This window comes from Paramacrobiotus metropolitanus, unplaced genomic scaffold, assembly GCF_019649055.1.
Source record: "Paramacrobiotus metropolitanus isolate TYO unplaced genomic scaffold, Prichtersi_v1.0 Parri_scaffold0000005, whole genome shotgun sequence".
NCBI classification, from domain to species: domain Eukaryota; kingdom Metazoa; phylum Tardigrada; class Eutardigrada; order Parachela; family Macrobiotidae; genus Paramacrobiotus; species Paramacrobiotus metropolitanus.
The window spans coordinates 442757-460880 of NW_026570225.1; the positions used below are offsets into that span (position 1 = coordinate 442757).

The following is an 18124-nucleotide window of genomic DNA, read 5'->3' on the forward strand; positions in this document are numbered from 1 at the left end:
GAAACTAAGTGACGCAGCTATGAAGATGCAGCGTTTAGCGAATGCCGAATGGACGATGTTTTGGCCGATTGGGCCTGAGAAGCACAAAACAGTCTAACACTGGCGCTAACTAACCATTACGGTTCACATATGCAAATTCGAATTATGTACTTCCGCACGAAGGGAGAGATATTATAGTTTGCATTTATCGCGGTTGATCTTATTCCAAGAGGCCATCCGTATTATGAACTGGAATACAGTCGAATCACGGAAACCGGACAGTTGTAGCCATTGTGAATAATTGCTCACATTAATTTATTGCTACCTGCTTACGGTTAGTGCACGCTTTTCTGTGCGAAATTCTGAAAGCCAATGCACGGAAAGTGATTCGACGATCACCTTCCTCCGGATCTTAATATAGTATAGGACTCTATATATACTTCTATATGTCGTCTGACCATACGCGTGCCATATTATGTCCACCATAAAAGACAGAATCAGGGATTACCGGGGGGTAAGTACTATATAAAGAAATTCATCCATTTCCATCCAGAATAATACACTATACACTACCTGGTAGTGTCTAATTACATATTTCATGAATACATAATGAAACACTTTCGGTAGTGTATAGTGTGTTATTCTGCCTTGGTATGCCGATTGGTATTCTAATACTTTACGTTCGAGAGGTTTGAAGAAATTCAACTGTTTGCTTTGTAAGGTATTGTTAAATTAGTTCACAGTTGTTAATTTTCGAATAACATCGATAAAACACACCTTTGACTGCGGTCGCATCCGTGCCGCGTAAAATTATTATAATAACTAATCAACAGAACACACGATTCATAATATATCAGTAATAATCATAATATTAATCTGGAAACTACATTTGACATGAATTGGAATAGATTTTTGTACAGATGTTACACCTCAACTATGCAATCGTACGACAGTTAGCTAATATATTAGGTACAATATAATTATTATGTTGTTTCTGTGATACTACTCACTAGATTACGCAGCAATGGTAAGTATTATATTATTTGTATCAATTTGCGAATGCAAATTATATATGATATTAAAAGCCGCTTGCTTTTAATTTTACAGTTTAGAGCGTCCGTAAAAACCAGCGATAACACTCCAGCGTCCAATCAAGCAGGCGAAGAGACTGTCATCGAAGTGCAAACGGGCTCGGATGGAATTGCCGATCGAACGATGGAGTGGTTTTTGACAAGAGTGAGCAAAAATTACAACAATAAGATGATCCTTCGAAGCAACTGCTTTCCAATATACATTTTTTTCAAAGGTAGAAATTGTGATTGACATTACGAACGCGATTGATACGAATATTCGGGCGTTGAAAGAGATCTTTACAACGATAACCGGGACCGGAAGAACGGCCAATTCGTCAGCGGTCGCGCATCTCGCCTACTCGTTATGCGTAATACCTTTTCATCACACCTTTCAGTCACTGCCGTTTCCTACACTGGTCCATGAAGTCAAGAAACACTGCGAAATTGTCAAAGAAAAATTACAAGGTTGGAAACATATGAAATATTATTTTTATCACAGCTACCGTTGGCGTTTGATATCTGACATATCTACGTATGTTATGATTATTATGGTTTCGTTTTCCAGAAATTGCACCGGACATCCCTAGTTTGTATACATGGAGCAGTACTAGTACAGAGAATAAGATCTGCAACTTCCATGTAAGTTCATGATACCACTGCACACGAATGTCGTAGTCCAACCGGTGCATATGGTTATGGTTAATACGCGTATCAGAATTAACTTCGCAGTGCTTATGAAGAAATAATTTTGTAAACAAATGCTAACTGCATAGAAAAAACTACTCGTAGTATTTTTTATTGTTTTACCTGCAGAAGAACCATCTCTGCCGTTTGATTACGACTTTCAAGATAGGCACGAAATACACGACACACGATATATGTGACCAAGAATATACTCGTAATTTTCATCTTATGTATATGCGTACCTTAAAATTTCAATTACCTATAGGAGAATTCTAGTATGTAGCATTTACAACCACTGCTTATCCAATTTTGCTCATAGTAACCATGCAAGTACCTTCTTGCTGATTTCGAAACATTTTGTTTGCCTTCAACAGTATATAAGAATGGTGAACAAACTGGCGGAAGTGATGGCAGTGTGTGCCGAGGCGCAGAAACAATATGAAGAATGGCAAAGGGCAACATTTCCGGACATGGACAAAGAAGTTGGTAAATCCATTATCAAATTTCCTGTACTCGTACTACTACTGTACAATACTAGGTAGCCCGCAATATATTTGCACTAATTTTTTATACTTTGGTTTGTTTAAGGTTGTCCTTTAATCGAGCCTCATCAAGAAACAGAAGTACGTGCGCACGCTGAATTCAAAATATTATAATAATTATTATAATATTGTACGTAGGTGATTATCACTCATTAAGCATCTTATAATCAGTAGCGCAAACAGTTTTCCTTTTTGCAGTTGTCCAACTCGCGTGATATTGATATGACACAGTTTTACAAACGCGACTCTGATAAAGCGGAAATTGATCTTCGCGAAATCCGTGATTTGATGGCGGACATCGCCTATTATACCGAAACGATCGAGAAGCAGGTGAATTCCTGGTAAAGAGTTCGTATCTTCTTGGTTTTAACATCGTTTTCTGGGCGACCTTATTAATGCGAAATACGCTGCTTTTCTAGGCAAAATCTGTCCAAATACTCGAAAAACAAACCCACAACGCGGCCGAAACCACGCGGTCTGCCGTTCCGCTTCTTGACAAAGCTATAATACGGACGAGCCGTAAAAGAAGAGTAAGTAGTGGCGTTAGGTTACACACTTCGTGTAGTACTTATGGGTTTTACTGTGAGAAGTACGATACTAACAATAATTACTACAATACGGTAGCATGTTCCGGTAAAAGTGTATTGCATTTTGTTCCAGATACAGCTACGACGGGATGTAAAATTGGGAATTGCTGCTGGAATAATAGTATTAAAAATTCTCGCTGTTATTCTTTATTTCAAATTCGGAGATGATCTCACATAACAAGATCTGTACCGAAAAATGCACATAATTCGGTTCTAAGTGTGACCTTTGGATAGCAGTGTTAGTGCCATGCTCGATACTCGTGTATGTAGTTTGACTTTGTTTCACAAATTGCCTGCTATAAAACGTTTGTTCGCATTAAAATTCAACTTTTGCATTGTGTGTTCAGAGACAAACACGTCTTACAGCTGAGAAAAATACTGTGAACTGCGTAGATTTTTTGTTCTTATCAGGATGACTGTGTGCAGTTACTGTGCGAACACACCGGCACAAACGTTATATAAAGCATTAGGGACACGTACAGACATAAAATATACGCAAGAATACAAAAAATGTTTTGCTACATTTAAAAAAGGAAACTTCAGAATTCAAAACGGAACAAAACCAATTTCACAAGAGAAAACTTTAATAACACTCGTACCAGGAAACCGTTAGACATATATGTCTAAAGTCTAAAGCCATATTACCGGACCTATACAGCAAACCTCTTACTACATTGTATGTACAAGTTCAAGCAGCCTTACTGCGAGTACTTTACATGGCTTTGGTCTTTCTATCAAGAGAAATCATTTTCCACCAGCCAAATCATGACCAAAGCCAACTCTAATCCACTTCGATCCACAGGAAACAGCGTAGTCACTTTCAAAATGTTTGGAAAGTTCAGCTCTCCAGAACCCACTTCCAATCTTCTCTAACAATAGCTGCAGACAAATGCACTTCCAGTGCGTTCGGCGAAACCATGACGACAATGAATCACCCTGAAACGTCAGATAGCGTCCGCTAACTTCGGAGATCACAATTAAGGGGATGCGAATGTTTTTAGCTTGCAGAACATCCGCGATGGTGTTCATCAGACAGTGATTCCGGCAGCCGATTCGCAGGCGTAATGCCGACCGTCCGGTAATGAACAGTGTCTTCGTGGACTTGTTGACCATCCGGTGAAGCATCACCGCCAGCCGGTAATTGTGCGCTTCCAGACGGTAATCGGCCAACTCGATGTCGATTCGGGACGACACCGGGTGCGACATGAGAAGGGCATCCCAGCTTTTGGATACCGTACGGAACTTGACTTGTTCGTCAATGGACAAGAATGCAAAGATTGTGCAGAGAATTTCCCTTGACAGATAGGAGTTCATACAAGCTGCTGGCGATGTGTCGGCATCCGTCTGCAAGGCTCGTGGAATATTACTATGAAAGTTATGCTTATGCATGCATATGTGCTGTACACTGAAATTAGTAATACGATTGCATCCGAATAAGGGTGACAGGAATAAAACGCTAATTGAAAACCTGTAGCGAGCAGCTGTATTTACGTGTAAATGCAAACTGTATAACAGTACCATTTAATAAGAAACTAGTAGTAATCTGATTACAAGTTATTACCGAAACTGCAAACAATTCTCGCAAAGCTATTAGAAATCACCGAAGCTGCTATCCGTGCTTCTACGTATATAGATATTAAATAGAATTAGCAAAGCTAATTCCGGTTAACGCAGCGGAGGCGATCGCAAGGCTGGACGACTTTGTTGACCAGTGTCCAGCCAAGAAAACCCATTAGGGTGTGTCTTGCGATGCATATCCCGATGCTGTATAAGCAATGCAGTTTTGGTTGTGGATGTTTCATGTGTAGTGTTTGTGCATTTCTGTTAGTGCATTTTCAGTTCCTGTTGTGTTGGAGTAAAGATTGTTCTCGTGTTACAAGTTGTTCTTCCCTCCCGCCCACCCTCTTTGGAGAGGAGATGGGGGGTTGTTTTAGCAAGGACGACGGGGCCGGTTGCGCCGGTGTCCCGTGTTCCGGTGCTAGTGTCTTCATCCAATGCCCAAATAAAATTGAATCGTTACGCGCTGCTGTTGTTGTTACCGTAGACTGCGTTAACGATCCCTTACCAACGCTGAACTGGCGATCTGAATTGAATTTCGCGATGCAATTTCTCCATATAAGCGTTGAAGGAGGGTTGCCTACGTCAGAAACGAATAAATTAGCTGCCGTATGCAAGGAAATTTTTATTATGGAGTACGATATTGTAATGTGGACAAAAGAGCTAAGTATATGTTAGACTAACGCGAATCCACGACGTGATCGTAAAAGCGAAATTTCACTATGCATATTGTCGCATCGATCAGTTACAACATGACAACACATGACAGTTACAACAGCCATCCCATCCCGACTTAACAACATTTACGAACATCATCCAACCTGGAAAATTTGTTGTAATGGTTACAAATCGTAGTTCGGGAAAGAACAGAAATATGAGAGTGGGAAAGCGACAACGGTGCAGTTACGAATTTATCATTATCAAACTGGTTCGATCCTGACTTCCACTTACGCACTCCGCATCCTCCACGGCTGCCCCATCCTGCATGGGCGCGATATAAATCAATCTGCAATCATCAAGCTGCACACCGATGGTGCGCGTCTTACGATTCCAAAGTTGCCAAAACTCGTTTCTCTTCGCCAGTGCCGTTACTTCCGGGTTCGGCGGTGGCAACGCGACGCAATGCTTCCAATGGCGCACACAGTCCTCTGTCCAGGGCAACGCAGACCATTCCCCTTGCGCCTGCACGCACTCCTCCGCTACGACTTCCCGCAGCACTGCCCCATCGATATCCCCACAATCACAATCGATTTCCACAATAGCGTAACGGCCAGCGAACGAGTACGCCAAGAGTGTGGAAGGATGCCAGCACCATGGCTGATTCGGGGAAGTCCGATACAGCGTCTGTACACGATTCCCGACGGCAATGTTGTGGGATCCATCTCGACACAAGAGCAGCTGGGAAAAAGAGACTTCTTCTGTGTGATGATCGGGATAGTCGAAATTGACGATGAAGAGCCGAGGATCGATCAGGTCAGTAATGATCCCGTGACGAACTAGCCCGTTGTCGCCCTTCACATCCACGGTGCCGTAGCGCCAAATACTGCTGTTAAACATTTGTTTCGAATTTATTCGATTTAATAGACAAAAGTTCGGCGAATTTTATGGGAAGGCAATTTGATGGAATAGACAAAATTTCGGTGTGGACAATTCACATGTAACAAATACCCATGCCTTGTGCGCGAAAGCGTTGCAATTACAGAATTCGAACGAAAACTGAAACCAACTGGTCATTTCGCACTGGACGGCACCCGCCACCGCGGGTGAAAGTTTGTAATTTTGCTGCTTACAGTTGTTACTGTACTTTTGATATCCCTAAAGAGAGGGATTTCTATACAGGCAACCTTCAGGCGTGTTTTGCATTTACCTACTGCGCACTCAACATTAATTTTACAAACAATTATTAAATGAGGTTTCCATCCAGTATGTTCAAGTGTAAAGATGCGATGTAAGTCTCAGTTACCAATTACCATACGCTTTGTTATGGAAAGTGCTATGTGCTTTGGTTACCGGTATAATCACTCCCCAGAGCTTGCGATCTGATGACCTTTAAAAACGTACTTATACTTCAAATGTTTACCGCATGAAGTTTAATTTGCTATGCATTTACAGCAAACACTTTAAAAATAACGTTACCAACTAAAAAACCGGAAAATATGGAGCATGATTCGCTACTTAATTGGGACCTACAAAATACAAATTTTAAATAATAAATAACACTTACTATTGTTACCATAATTTAAACTTACGAATATAGTAATGTACGTATTGTAAATAACCCACCATAACCGCCTCTAGGAATACAGAAAGAATGATCGAACATTCACGATCATGCTTTAAGAGGAAAGGAGGTACAGTATCTTTATGCATTCCTTCGATTCTGTACTCGTATCATTCGTATGTGCTACTCCTGGAGCGCGGTCCTGAACCAACCATATGCAGCATATATTTCTGTACAATACTGCCATTCAGCGAGTTCAGTACTGCATTTTGTTTCTGGCCGTTGCGCACTGCAACTTTCATGAAATGAAAAATGCAGACCAATGGAAACATGATACAACTCTAATATATCGTTAAATATATTCAAACGGTGAAGTTCAAACGCATAATGCATATCCGAGTCAAAACATAAGAAGAAGTCGCAGCGGTTGTCGCTGATCTTGCGGGTTCCATTCATAACCTGCACGATTCTTTTCTCTACAGCTAACACATATGAACTTTCTTGCAAATCTGCAGAAACAATGATAGCATTTGTCAAAGAACCAGTGTTATTCACAGAAAATACCGGTGAATTAAATTCATACCTAATTCTGCTAAACAACAAAGTAGTAAATGTGGTGCAGCTGATGAGTTAACAATCGTTCTCCTAGAACATGGTTACTGAAATGCAGGGTTATTGCATGAATTTGTCTGTTTTATTTGTCTGTGTAATAAGAACCTGTACGTAATAAGTATAAGTTGCCATTGTCAGTGCCAAAGCACGACCATGGAGCTGAGATTTGTAACAAATTCCGAATCCCAGAGTGACCTTTTACGTTCGGAATCCAAGTTCTCTGTGGTGTCGGCTAATTCCACTTTCGCTGCAGATGATGAAAGGTATGGAACGTTTGTTTAGCATCAACGCCTGATAGTATGGTTTGTTTGAGATACATTAGCTGCAAAGGTGCATTAGCTGCATTTGAGTAAGTATACCATGCTAGTACTATACTGCATAAAATGGGTATTAAATTGTCCCTGTTACTTATTAATGGATAGGTCCATCACTGCGTTATTAGACAGCTGGGAGCTGGTCACTATAAACGTCGGCGGCGTCCGCTACCAAACATACGAAAGGACACTGGCGCGATTTCCTGACTCGCTTTTGGGCAGTCCCAAACGTCGAGCGGAATTTTATAACAATGCACTACAAGAATATTTCTTCGATCGCGATCGTTTAGCATTTGATGCCATTCTGGAGTGCTACAGGTCGGGAAGAATAGTACGCAGCCCTTTAGTGCCCATCCACCTTTTCGTGCGCGAATTGCTGTTCTACGATCTTGGCGATGAGCTGGTCAAGGATTTTCTGCGAGAGGAAGAACTTTTGGATGAACCAGTAGAACTACCGACGAATCCCAATCACAGGTTCTTTTACGACCTTTTGAATACGCCGGAAAGCTCCTTTGCGGCAAAGATCATTGCGGTACTGGATATTCTGGTCGTCGCTTTAGCCATCGGTAAGCATTCAATACGTATTTGTTTTGTAATCCTTTAATCATTTAGAAACGAGCCAACTGTACAACAGACTACACATGCTTAATATCGATACCTTGACTTTTCGTAGTAAAATGATTCATTAAATAATTGCTATCGGAACTTGGTGCACGTGAGGTGACGCTTTATTAGCTGTCCCAAGTTAAATGTATTCTTGTCCCTTATTTGCAGTATCGATGTCCATCAGCAGCTTACCGGAGTATCAAGACTTTCTATTTTTTCCCAACGGAACAGTTGTGGAGCAATCCAACGCTTACGTCATCAACAGCTTCACTAATCCATTCTTTTGCATTGAAATTGCCTGTAACAACTGGTTTCTTATGGATATCATCATTCGCTTAGTTGTTGCGCCCAACAAGAGATCATTTTTCTGCAATTTTATGGTATTTGCGGATATCGTTTCCATTCTCCCGTTCTTCCTGGATTTGATTGTCTCATACGCTACCAACGAAGTGTACAATGCCGGTTCCATTCAGTTTCTCGTGGCATTTCGAATCCTTCGGTTGTTTCGCATGTTCCGAATATTTAAAATGGATGAATATTCTGATGGCCTGGCTGTTCTTACCAACACCGTGAAAACTGCCCACCGGGAACTGGGCATAATGGCGTTATTCTTAATTACGGGCATGATCTTTTTCGGTGCGAGTATATATTACGCCGAACGTGGAGTGCCCATCACTGATTACACTAGTATACCGGCATCATTTTGGTGGGCCGTGATCACGTGTAAGTTAAAATTCTGCAGTAATTTAAAAAAAAAAGAGAAATAAAATTTCGCATCTATTCTCATTGAAACATTTATTCCATCCAAGGATACGATTTAGATTTCAAAATACAAACCGAAAATCAAAAGACAAAATTAATTTGTGAACCGTAGATATACGTATTTATATGTATCTGTATGATCATCCACAATGTTTTATCAAATTTTTTGTCTGGGGCTGTTAGGCGTGGAATATATACACTACATGCATTATTTATGCTAGGGACGACCATCGGATACGGCGATGCTTACCCAAGAACCGGAAGTGGGAAGGTTGTTGGATGTGTTTGTGCCGTGACGGGAGTGTTGTGTTTAGGCCTGATAATCCCGCCAGTAGTGCGAAGATTCGAACATTTCTTCTATCGTATGTTAAAATAGTCATTTAAAACACTAGACATGATTCAAATGAGTGGAGTGATTTACTATTATTTCAAAGTTTAATGACAGTCTATTTTGTAGGTGTGCAGAATATGAAGGATATCGAAACAGTTTTCAAAGAACACCGCATATACATATTGGAACGCCGAGAATCAATCCGGCGGCAATCATTTGCAGCGGCCGGCATCCGTAACCAAAATTAATCTGCTAACAATAATTGAACAACTATACTTCTAGCTTACTAGCAGACCTTTGTGTGTGCGAGAAATTGTACAATATCATAACATATTCGTTGACTGATGCTACTCATTGTAAGCTTTGTATACGGTTAATTGCAAATCTGACCTTATTATTAGTACTGATTGCAACAATTTTGTGAAATATTAAGAAACAATAATTTTATGAAACACGCAGATTTGCTCAGTTCGGTGTACTATCATCATTGTGGACCTACTGAATTTTTTAAATTAGTCAAATAGTTAGACGTTGCAAATACCAAAGATACGATCTGACCAAATGATTTTGCAGCTACGAAATTCAAACCGATGTCAAAGTGTATCGTCTGTATAGAACTGTATTACAAATGAACTCTAAATGCCATAGATTCTGGCGAGTGACGACTTATTCACCTTACTGCTGTTGCTCATGAAATAAACAATAATTAGGTAATTATAATTGGTTTGAGTGTCGTCTCCGTTAGCCTATTTTATCGTTAGAGTAAGAACAAGAACAGTTTTAGTCATGCTGTAAAAAAGTTTGTGCCGATACAGGTGAAGTCGATCGAATTCTGCAACAGCAAGTACATGTTGGAAAAATATTAATGGTTGCACATCAGACCGCATTGCGAATTCTATATATTCTCAACATTAACTCTAGCGCTTTCTTCTTTAATTTTCTTGCATTCAGAACAATTGTCCAGGATTCCAAGAACGATGCAGCAATTTGGTTCCACGCGGCTATGTGTAGATTTATGGATCCTACTGTATCTTTATGCGGTACGCATGCAACCGGCCACCGCGCGCATAATGAGCGCCGGAGCGGGGTATGTGGGATCTGGCTACAATTTGCTGCTCGGGAATCCCGATGGCTCACACATGACCAGCGGTGGGCCGGACTCTGGTCTATTGCCAACAAAAATTATTCTGCAGAAAACCCTGTCGACTGGTTATTGTCCGGATGAAGCCATTTGTACCGAAGTGGCATCTGATGTGTCCGACGACCAATACGCTCTCGTAACAGACTTGGAACAGTTCCAGAAATTGTATTCCACAGCTTGGGATTATGACACCGAGGAGCCGGTAACAAATAAAATTGAATATTCACATTTTTCGCAAAAATTACACATACCCCAGGCGCTTTAACTGTCCTGCTGAACACTGATGAATATCTCTTTGTAAAATTGCGATCCTGTTTTCATACCATTGCTGTCCAATGTCCATTTCATTTTATTCAGTTGCTACCCATTGAAAGTGTCTACGCCGGCATGGAAAGCCCACAGACCAAAGAAGCCCGTGACGTCATCGAAAAAACCGGTGATATTATTCTAGATAAACGCAAGCTGACAGTGATGTCGGAGTTTCGGTTTAACTACAAAGAAAATCGACGCCTAACAACGGAATTTGTCACCGAGCTTTGCGATCTTCCATTGATATACAAGTTCGAAGTCTACCGCCGTTTCATTGCGTCATGGGGAAGCCATGTGATGGTGGCCGCGAAACTGGGCCGGTTGGATATTGTCCGCTATAAAATCCCTTTCAACATCCTCAATAATCTCATGCTACGTGTTCCCATCCTGACGAAAATGTCCAAAATGGACATCGCTCTATCGACACTTTCCTACAACTCCTCGGACTTCCAAGATATTCTTACCATTCAAACGCTGATCGATTTACTGGTGAAAACCAGCGAGTTAGACAGTGTAATCACTAAGTGGAAATTTTCCACCGGCTCCGACGCGGTTCCGGCTCCCATCCACATGAATTTGCGCCGATTGGACTATTTCATTGCCAGGGATTACGCAGAAGGTCCCGCATCGGAGAAATGCCCTCAATTGCTGCTGCCCGAAGTGCTCAATATGGTACAAGCGAACGTCCGACGGGCGATTTGTGATTATCCCATTTATACAGCGGCGGCCGTCGCTTATCCATTCACACGTACCTTTAAATTGGCCTGGCCGAAAGGCACATACGCTCTCATTAAAAACCAAAACTGTCCGGAAACCGGGCCGAGCCATGTGTGGTACGGTCCCGGGACGTTAGTTCTGCCGGACGCGCTGCAAGTTTACACATTATCCCTTTCACCAACGGAATTCGACATGGATTTAAATCCCAACGGCGAATTAACGTTGCGCTTCTGTGTTAAGTTGGCGGACACCACGGAGGGCAGCTACGAGTGGCCGGCCGGTTCATACTGTGTGTTCAAGAAGCGCCGCTGTCCGACGGGTTTCACGGAGGGCGCCATAACGACAGTATATGCGCGGGTCACGCTAGCCAATGACGCGCTCCCAGATGGGAATTTCGATGGTTCATCTCATTCGCTGGAGTTTTGCTGCCGCAATGATCGGGCCGTCGATCAAGCCATCATTCTGCCGACCGCCGCACCGTTTACCTTGCTGTCTACCGGTGCGCAGTGTCAAAAGGTACAGGGAATGCAATCTGCGCTTAGGATTCAGTCATTGCGGAAGGGTGTACTGTCCGGGAATTTTCCCTTTATCACATCGACGGATCGGCAGACCATGAATCTCCATTTTTGTTATTATACGCCTTGGACTCGGGAACCAGTATGAATTTCTTATGTGACCTTTACTGACTTTAGGCGCTTGCGCCCGCCACGGCGGTACATTGAAATAGCAACCGACCAGATCTGAACTCTGTAACGGTTAATACTTATTCGTTACCATATGAAAATAAATACAAATAGCAACACAATGATTATGAGGACCAAAAGTCAGTCAGCCGGCTAAATCGAGTACAACTACCGCAATGATAATATCAGTGAGGTGTTGACACTTTTAATATCAGAACGGGTAGATGCCATTGTACTGCACCCCAATTTTATGGAGTAAAATGCCGCAGGCGTACTGACTGATTTATTAATTCCGTTGCGAATTCGTTTTCGAAAAATGGTTACGTCCCACTCAAACGAGTAATGTATGTGTACTGAATCAGTATGAAATGTATTTAACGAAATATATGTAATGTAAAACTAGTGTCACTGCGATTGCCCTTGCGCTAACCTGCGGACAGCGCCGATGGGAGCAAATTTAAATGAAATTTTCTCTGTCCTTGCGCCCCTTGGTGCTTATTAATTGATTGTTTTCGAATTTGATGTAAAATTGTTGGTGGAGAGAGTAATTAATAAAAGTACATCCCGTAGTGCATATGAATAGCCGCGTATATTCTCCTTCCTCTGTATCTAATCTCCTGTATATGCACTATGATAATCCAGACAGCGACCCTGTATAATAAATAAGATTTGTTTAAAATTTAACATAACCAGCAGTAATTTAACATGTGCATTTAGCATAATTTAACATGTGCAACCAGCAGCATCGGCAATAAAAAATACTGAAGCTGCAGCGATTTTTTGTAGATTGCTCTCGTCTTCTACCGTATGGGCATGCAGTGCTAGCGCATTGCACTTGGTTATACTGCACATGAAAAGACCCTGCATATTGCATGCTGGTTTATTTACTTCGATTGGCAGACAACGCACAGGTAATCCATTGTTGCCATGTTTAATTTCGTTATTGAGCTCAAACAATGCGTGTAATACTCATAATGAAAAATTGTAATCTGCTGAAATTGCAGAGGTTTAATTAATAATGTTTACTTTCATAACATGTTGTATGACAAGAAAACGACGGTGTTGCATTATTACCGGTACCGGTTTCGCACACACAATAACCATCCCAAATCGGCAGTCATATATAAAGCCTGGCGATGCAGACTAATTTATGCAAAATATCAGCTCATCTCATCATCTAAAGTCGCTCACTAACAACTTCCAGTTTCTTCAAAATGGCCGCCATCTCCTCATTGACCGTGTTCCTGCTCTTCGGTACAATTTGTGCCGTATACTCACAGTATTACAACAACAATTACATGAGTGCCCGGCAGTACGGTGGTGGATCGGGATCGCAGCAATACGGAAGCAGTGGCGGAAGTGGTCAATACAATGCCGGAGGAAGTGGACAATATAATTCCGGTGGTGGCCAGTACAACGGCGGCGGCGGAAGCGGCGGATACAACGGTCAAGGGCGGGGCTTTGGCGGCACGGATCTGTATATGCCTGACTATCGCGATGTGGCTCAGCAGTGGATCCGCTACAATGGACTTCTGGGTAATCCCAATCCGGGTTGGTACAGTCAGATCTATGGCAGTGGTGGATCGCAGCAGTACTCCGGAAATGGTGGACAGTACAACTCCGGAGGATCAGGAGGGCAATATAATTCCGGAGGGTCTGGACAGTACAACGCTGGCGGATCGGGGCAGTATAATTCGGGAAGCGGTCAGCGTGGAAACCAGTACGGTGGAAGCAATGGACGATATTAGTTTTGCTAGTGCCTGTCTGCAACTGCTTAATTCTAACAGATTTTTATATGCTGCTTGAGTCGCTGCGCTTTTTTTTAGTAACTTAAACGGTGAATCTTTATACGATTTACTTTGTTCTTACGTACAAGTTACAGCACGAAAAAAAACATTGGCGACTGTCAGTTTGAACTGGAGTAAAAAGCAGTGTGAGTTCGTGTTGGATGGTTTTGTTTTGATAACGAGGTGGTGACCATCCCGCATGATGACATTACTTACTATATACAGAGTAGTACCTTTATCATTTCATGTTTTAAAATTTAATTGTATGGGAATAGATGTGGCCGTATGATAGTGTTGGTGAACTTGGAAACTTTATTTGCGGATTCGTCTGTCTTTACACTCGTATGCAGTACTCGTACTAAATTTAATTCAACACTGCATTAGCCGGTTATCACTTCTTACCTTTATGTATGACTCATAGGGACACTGTCAGACTTCACAAACATCCGGCGAAATTACCGGTGCACTTACGTATCGGGTACACAGTCTGTAGGACTATATGGCGAAACAGGCTGGCCTGCCGGCCAGTCACCACTGGGATAAGCCCTGCACTTACAGCTTTTTTTGGCTGACACGGCGCTTTTCTCTACCGCAATCATGGAACTGTTTTGTTTTTCTGTATGATAAATCCGCCAAATCCAAGAAGCCGCAGACATACGCAAACACGACGAGCCTAAAATCATCTGCATCTGCATTTATGCAGCCGGCAAACTACAGTATAAATTCGAACCAAGCAGTACTTGGTTAACCATAACAACCTGCTAAACTTACAAAGATTTCCAAACTTTTTATTATAACAATAACATATAATCATATAAAACACTTTAATTTTTTTCTTGTACGTGATAGTTATTATTCTTTGGCTGTGTAGTATACTTGCCATCGCCTGTCATATTTTAAAGGAATCGCTTTTTAAGTTCCATCGTTATTTAAAATGTACTTCCGGTCTTTTATCATAACGCTGCTGACCGTTGTAAATGTCTCCCAAGCGGCGCCGACCGAATCAGACACCGCGACACAGTTTGCCAATCGGACCCGCAATGCCACACTCCAGTCTAACTATCCGATGCAGTTTCCCGGTGGAACGGTGTTTGATCAGCGCTATCCATTCAACCCCGCATTCAACGTTCTCCCTAACGGCTTCCCCAACAATAACAACAACAACTGGAACATTCCAAGTCAGCCGGCCGCACCGTATCCCGGCATGCGACCATTTCCGCCGCAGTTCCCAGCTGCTCCATACGGCCGTTTCCCAGGCCAGAGTGCGATGGGAATGGGAAATCTCCAGCGACCAAATGCGCCCTACAATCCGATGATTCCCCAGACATTCGCAGCAGGTTGGTCGAGAATGAGTGGAAATGCGTATCCCGCATCACAGGGTGCGTTTAACGCCAATGGACGGCCGTGGATGGGGAGTGGTGCGCCTGCGATGACCGGGAATGGAATGGTACCGCGCGCGCCGGTTGGTGTGACTGCCACGACGGAAATGACCCCCGTTGCAGTGTCCACGGTTGCACCAAACAGCTTTGACAATTCTGCTAATGCCACAGCGATTAATTCGACAGGGTTTAGTGGCGGAATTTTTGTGGATGGCACGGAGGCGGCGGTAAATGCCGCTGCCATTGTTAATTCCAAAGATGCTCCGTAAATTACTGTACAACAGTTATTATACAAATATTACTCGCATTACATACTGAATTAATGGCTTTGGTTGGGTAGCAATGATGAAAAGCAATTTTGCTGTCTGTTCCGTAGTGCTCAGAATTTTGTACCTTAAGAACTTCCGGTTGTTTCATCGTTGTACATGTATTGTCGCTATCGTCAACCAGCGGTCCCGCGCAGAATGCCCAATATATGTACATCGAATGATTGGGCAAAGTTTATTACATTACAAGTAACAAACAAATAACAATGAATCCAGGAGATGCTCCATTTACGTATTTTTAGTACTTAATACAAAGAGAAAATGATTCCATAGATAAAATCACAGCAGTTTGTTGAAATGGAACCGGTTTTGCTGATAGTAAAAGCCAAGTTTATAAAGAAAATTCCGCATCGATACAACGACCGTTGTTCAGTCAGGCGACTTTGACGCATCTTCAACGGGACAAAACCCTCTACACAACAGAAATGCCAATGCAACATTTTTAAAAAAGAAAACTGCAATTCTCAGATGGCCTTTGTTAAACCGGCATATATATCACGGCTTTCTCTACGGATAGCATATTAGCCAGTGGTTTGGCCGTGTTTGGTAGCAACGAGTCTTTGGAAACTGTTCTCTTTTTAACCTCTTCGGATTTCTTCGTTGGTTAAATAAAGCGGCAACGATGCTTTCAAGAGGTTTTATTGCATTTTTAGTGTTATTTTCATCGACTTATTGCCAGCCACCTCCTGGCGGACCTGGCGGCCAAGGTGGCCCGATGGGCGGGCAGTCCGGAGGCGGCCGACCACCCCAGATGAGCGGGTCAACAGGTGGACAATTCGGCGGGCAAATGGGAGGACCACCCAATATGGGCACTACCGGCGCTCAGGTCACACAAACAGGAGCCACCAATATGCAAACCAGTGTCGCCGGACGGCCGCCCACCATGAACAGCGGTTTTCCCGGGCAGTCAACAACCGGCCAGGCGCAGTTCGGTATGCCGGGTGTGACCTCGTCGGGAAGCGCCGTGAGCAGTCCAACGGGCTCATCTAACGGTTTTCCAGGAATGCCAACGACTTCCACCGGTCAGACATCCAACGGGTTTCCTGGAGGCTCGTTTGGTCAAAACAGTAACAGCTTCCAACAACCGCAGTTCGGCTTCCCCTCCCAATCCACTGGCACCGGCACAACCGGTCAAATAAACACCATGCAGTTTCCAGGTCAGTCTGGTTTTCCTGGAATGCAGGGCCAGCAATTTGGACAAACTTCCGGGCAATCGACTCAGTCGAATACAAACACCATGCCCGGTCAAAGCGGTTTCCAGAACGCCGGTTTTCCGGGAATGCAGGGTCAAACGTTTGGTCAGAACTCCGGTCAGTCGAGTGGTCAGACGAATACCATGCAGTTTCCCGGCCAGCCTGGGGGTTTCCAGAACACCGGCCAAACATCCGGATCGCAGTTCACTTCCGGTTTCGGTCCTATGCCACCGGGATTCCCCAGCAGCAGCAGTATGTCCGGGTCCACCAACCAACAGGGCGGTTTTGTTAATTCCGGGCAGTTTGGTTTTCCGGGTCAGTCTACCGGCACCAACGGGCAAGCGACCACGATGCAGTTCCCGGGACAGATGGCGAGCAGCGGTCAAAGTGGAGTTTCCGGCCAAAACAGTGGACAGTTTTTCAACTCGGCCAGCGGTGGAACGGGACAAATGCAGATGCCAGGATTTCCCGGCAGTGGCAGTCAACAAACACTGACCGGCCAACAGGGTCTCGGTTCCAGCGGCCAAATGCTGGGACAGCTGTCGGGATTCCCTGGGAGCAGCCAGAGTGGTGGGTTTGTTAATTCTGGATCGCAGGGTACTGCTACGGGACAACCATCCGGTTTTCCAGGTAGCATGCAGAGCGGATTGACCACTGGTCAGCAAGGTCAGATGCCCTTTACATCGTCTGGTTCGACGAATATGCCGTCCTTTGGCGGGGGATTCCCAGGAGCGACAGGCACATCACAGTTCCAGAACAGCGGTCAGACGGGCTTCCAGAATCCTGGTTTCGGCGCAGGAGCGACTACTGGTTCACAGACTTCTTTTAATGGTCCTTCTGTTATGAGTAGCGGGTTTTCATAACCAATCAACATTTCGTACGAGTAATGCTGTGCAGCATACTCGTACGTATTCATTATCGGAGAACTGTGAACAGGAATAAAGAGTGCAAACGAAATAAAGTGTCACATTACGAATTTTTGCTTGTTTTAGCGCTAGCTCGGTGGGTTTACCGCTAATATAACCATAAGTTACAGAGTGTATTATTAGGTGCATTTAATAAAAACCTGCATATTTGATATACCGTACTGTCTCTACAAGCTTAAAATAACGAAGAAAGACAGTATGTAATATGGAAGACGTAATAGGACTAATAGATGTCTGTACCAGTAAGTATTGTATACGAAGACCGCTTATATTTTCGATATAAATCCGGTATTAATGTGTATTTCGGTGTAAAGCTTTGGTATATTTACGGTACAATATTACCAAATTGGCACTATAATTATACAGTGAGACCAGCAGAGTAGTTTTTGAATGCT

At 43.1% G+C, this 18124-nt stretch overlaps 6 protein-coding genes across 7 annotated transcripts; 5 read left to right on the plus strand and 1 right to left on the minus strand.

Annotated features, from left to right (window-relative positions):
- The first annotated feature begins 56 nt into the window (after positions 1–56).
- LOC129581315 (uncharacterized) lies at positions 57–3174 on the plus strand. Of its 2 annotated transcripts, none has more exons than XM_055472307.1 (9): positions 57–493; positions 1087–1215; positions 1286–1517; positions 1618–1691; positions 2111–2222; positions 2325–2359; positions 2477–2608; positions 2698–2808; positions 2939–3174. In XM_055472307.1, exons 1-9 carry the CDS (start codon positions 455–457, stop codon positions 3041–3043), a joined length of 969 nt encoding a protein of 322 aa, XP_055328282.1. In that variant the 5' UTR covers positions 57–454; the 3' UTR covers positions 3044–3174. The 2 variants fall into 2 exon arrangements, with proteins under 2 accessions (XP_055328282.1, XP_055328284.1); XM_055472309.1 differs by having other exon boundaries at positions 2477–2619; positions 2939–3076.
- Positions 3175–3516: 342 nt separating this feature from the next.
- Positions 3517–6025, minus strand: LOC129581434 (uncharacterized). Its single transcript, XM_055472496.1, has 3 exons — positions 5374–6025; positions 4931–5002; positions 3517–4209 (listed from the first exon to the last, which is right to left on the minus strand). The coding sequence occupies exons 1-3, from the start codon at positions 5977–5979 to the stop codon at positions 3610–3612; spliced, it is 1278 nt and encodes a 425-aa protein (XP_055328471.1). The 5' UTR covers positions 5980–6025; the 3' UTR covers positions 3517–3609.
- A 1187-nt stretch (positions 6026–7212) lies between these two features.
- LOC129581337 (potassium voltage-gated channel subfamily A member 10-like) lies at positions 7213–9719 on the plus strand. The gene is made up of 5 exons (XM_055472338.1): positions 7213–7518; positions 7678–8135; positions 8344–8898; positions 9159–9299; positions 9395–9719. Exons 1-5 carry the CDS (start codon positions 7409–7411, stop codon positions 9514–9516), a joined length of 1386 nt encoding a protein of 461 aa, XP_055328313.1. The 5' UTR covers positions 7213–7408; the 3' UTR covers positions 9517–9719.
- A 465-nt stretch (positions 9720–10184) lies between these two features.
- On the plus strand, positions 10185–12240 carry LOC129581376 (uncharacterized). Its single transcript, XM_055472395.1, has 2 exons — positions 10185–10611; positions 10767–12240. The coding sequence occupies exons 1-2, from the start codon at positions 10246–10248 to the stop codon at positions 12096–12098; spliced, it is 1698 nt and encodes a 565-aa protein (XP_055328370.1). The 5' UTR covers positions 10185–10245; the 3' UTR covers positions 12099–12240.
- Positions 12241–13260: 1020 nt separating this feature from the next.
- LOC129581325 (heterogeneous nuclear ribonucleoprotein A3-like) lies at positions 13261–14073 on the plus strand. The gene has a single exon (XM_055472326.1). The coding sequence runs from the start codon at positions 13333–13335 to the stop codon at positions 13864–13866; it is 534 nt and encodes a 177-aa protein (XP_055328301.1). The 5' UTR covers positions 13261–13332; the 3' UTR covers positions 13867–14073.
- Positions 14074–16141: 2068 nt separating this feature from the next.
- On the plus strand, positions 16142–17792 carry LOC129581147 (collagen alpha-1(I) chain-like). The gene is made up of 2 exons (XM_055472053.1): positions 16142–17373; positions 17434–17792. Exons 1-2 carry the CDS (start codon positions 16233–16235, stop codon positions 17664–17666), a joined length of 1374 nt encoding a protein of 457 aa, XP_055328028.1. The 5' UTR covers positions 16142–16232; the 3' UTR covers positions 17667–17792.
- The last annotated feature ends 332 nt before the right edge of the window (positions 17793–18124 follow it).

What these genes read in the sequence shown, in the direction of transcription:
- LOC129581315 (XM_055472307.1), top strand. Translation starts at nt 455, where the DNA reads ATGTCCACCATAAAAGACAGAATCAGGGATTACCGGGGG. An exon ending in TGTCAAAGAAAAATTACAAG is followed by an intron (nt 1,518 to 1,617) that starts GTTGGAAACATA and finishes TTCGTTTTCCAG; the next exon opens with AAATTGCACCGGACATCCCT. An exon ending in AGCCTCATCAAGAAACAGAA is followed by an intron (nt 2,360 to 2,476) that starts GTACGTGCGCAC and finishes TCCTTTTTGCAG; the next exon opens with TTGTCCAACTCGCGTGATAT.
- LOC129581434 (XM_055472496.1), bottom strand. Translation starts at nt 5,979, where the DNA reads ATGTTTAACAGCAGTATTTGGCGCTACGGCACCGTGGATGTGAAGGGC. An exon ending in CCGTGGAGGATGCGGAGTGC is followed by an intron (nt 5,003 to 5,373) that starts GTAAGTGGAAGT and finishes TTTCTGACGTAG; the next exon opens with GCAACCCTCCTTCAACGCTT. An exon ending in AGATCGCCAGTTCAGCGTTG is followed by an intron (nt 4,210 to 4,930) that starts GTAAGGGATCGT and finishes CGAGCCTTGCAG; the next exon opens with ACGGATGCCGACACATCGCC.
- LOC129581337 (XM_055472338.1), top strand. Translation starts at nt 7,409, where the DNA reads ATGGAGCTGAGATTTGTAACAAATTCCGAATCCCAGAGTGACCTTTTA. An exon ending in TTGGTGGGCCGTGATCACGT is followed by an intron (nt 8,899 to 9,158) that starts GTAAGTTAAAAT and finishes TATTTATGCTAG; the next exon opens with GGACGACCATCGGATACGGC. An exon ending in ATTCGAACATTTCTTCTATC is followed by an intron (nt 9,300 to 9,394) that starts GTATGTTAAAAT and finishes TCTATTTTGTAG; the next exon opens with GTGTGCAGAATATGAAGGAT.
- LOC129581376 (XM_055472395.1), top strand. Translation starts at nt 10,246, where the DNA reads ATGCAGCAATTTGGTTCCACGCGGCTATGTGTAGATTTATGGATCCTA. An exon ending in ATTATGACACCGAGGAGCCG is followed by an intron (nt 10,612 to 10,766) that starts GTAACAAATAAA and finishes CATTTTATTCAG; the next exon opens with TTGCTACCCATTGAAAGTGT.
- LOC129581325 (XM_055472326.1), top strand. Translation starts at nt 13,333, where the DNA reads ATGGCCGCCATCTCCTCATTGACCGTGTTCCTGCTCTTCGGTACAATT.
- LOC129581147 (XM_055472053.1), top strand. Translation starts at nt 16,233, where the DNA reads ATGCTTTCAAGAGGTTTTATTGCATTTTTAGTGTTATTTTCATCGACT. An exon ending in CCCTGGGAGCAGCCAGAGTG is followed by an intron (nt 17,374 to 17,433) that starts GTGGGTTTGTTA and finishes CCGGTTTTCCAG; the next exon opens with GTAGCATGCAGAGCGGATTG.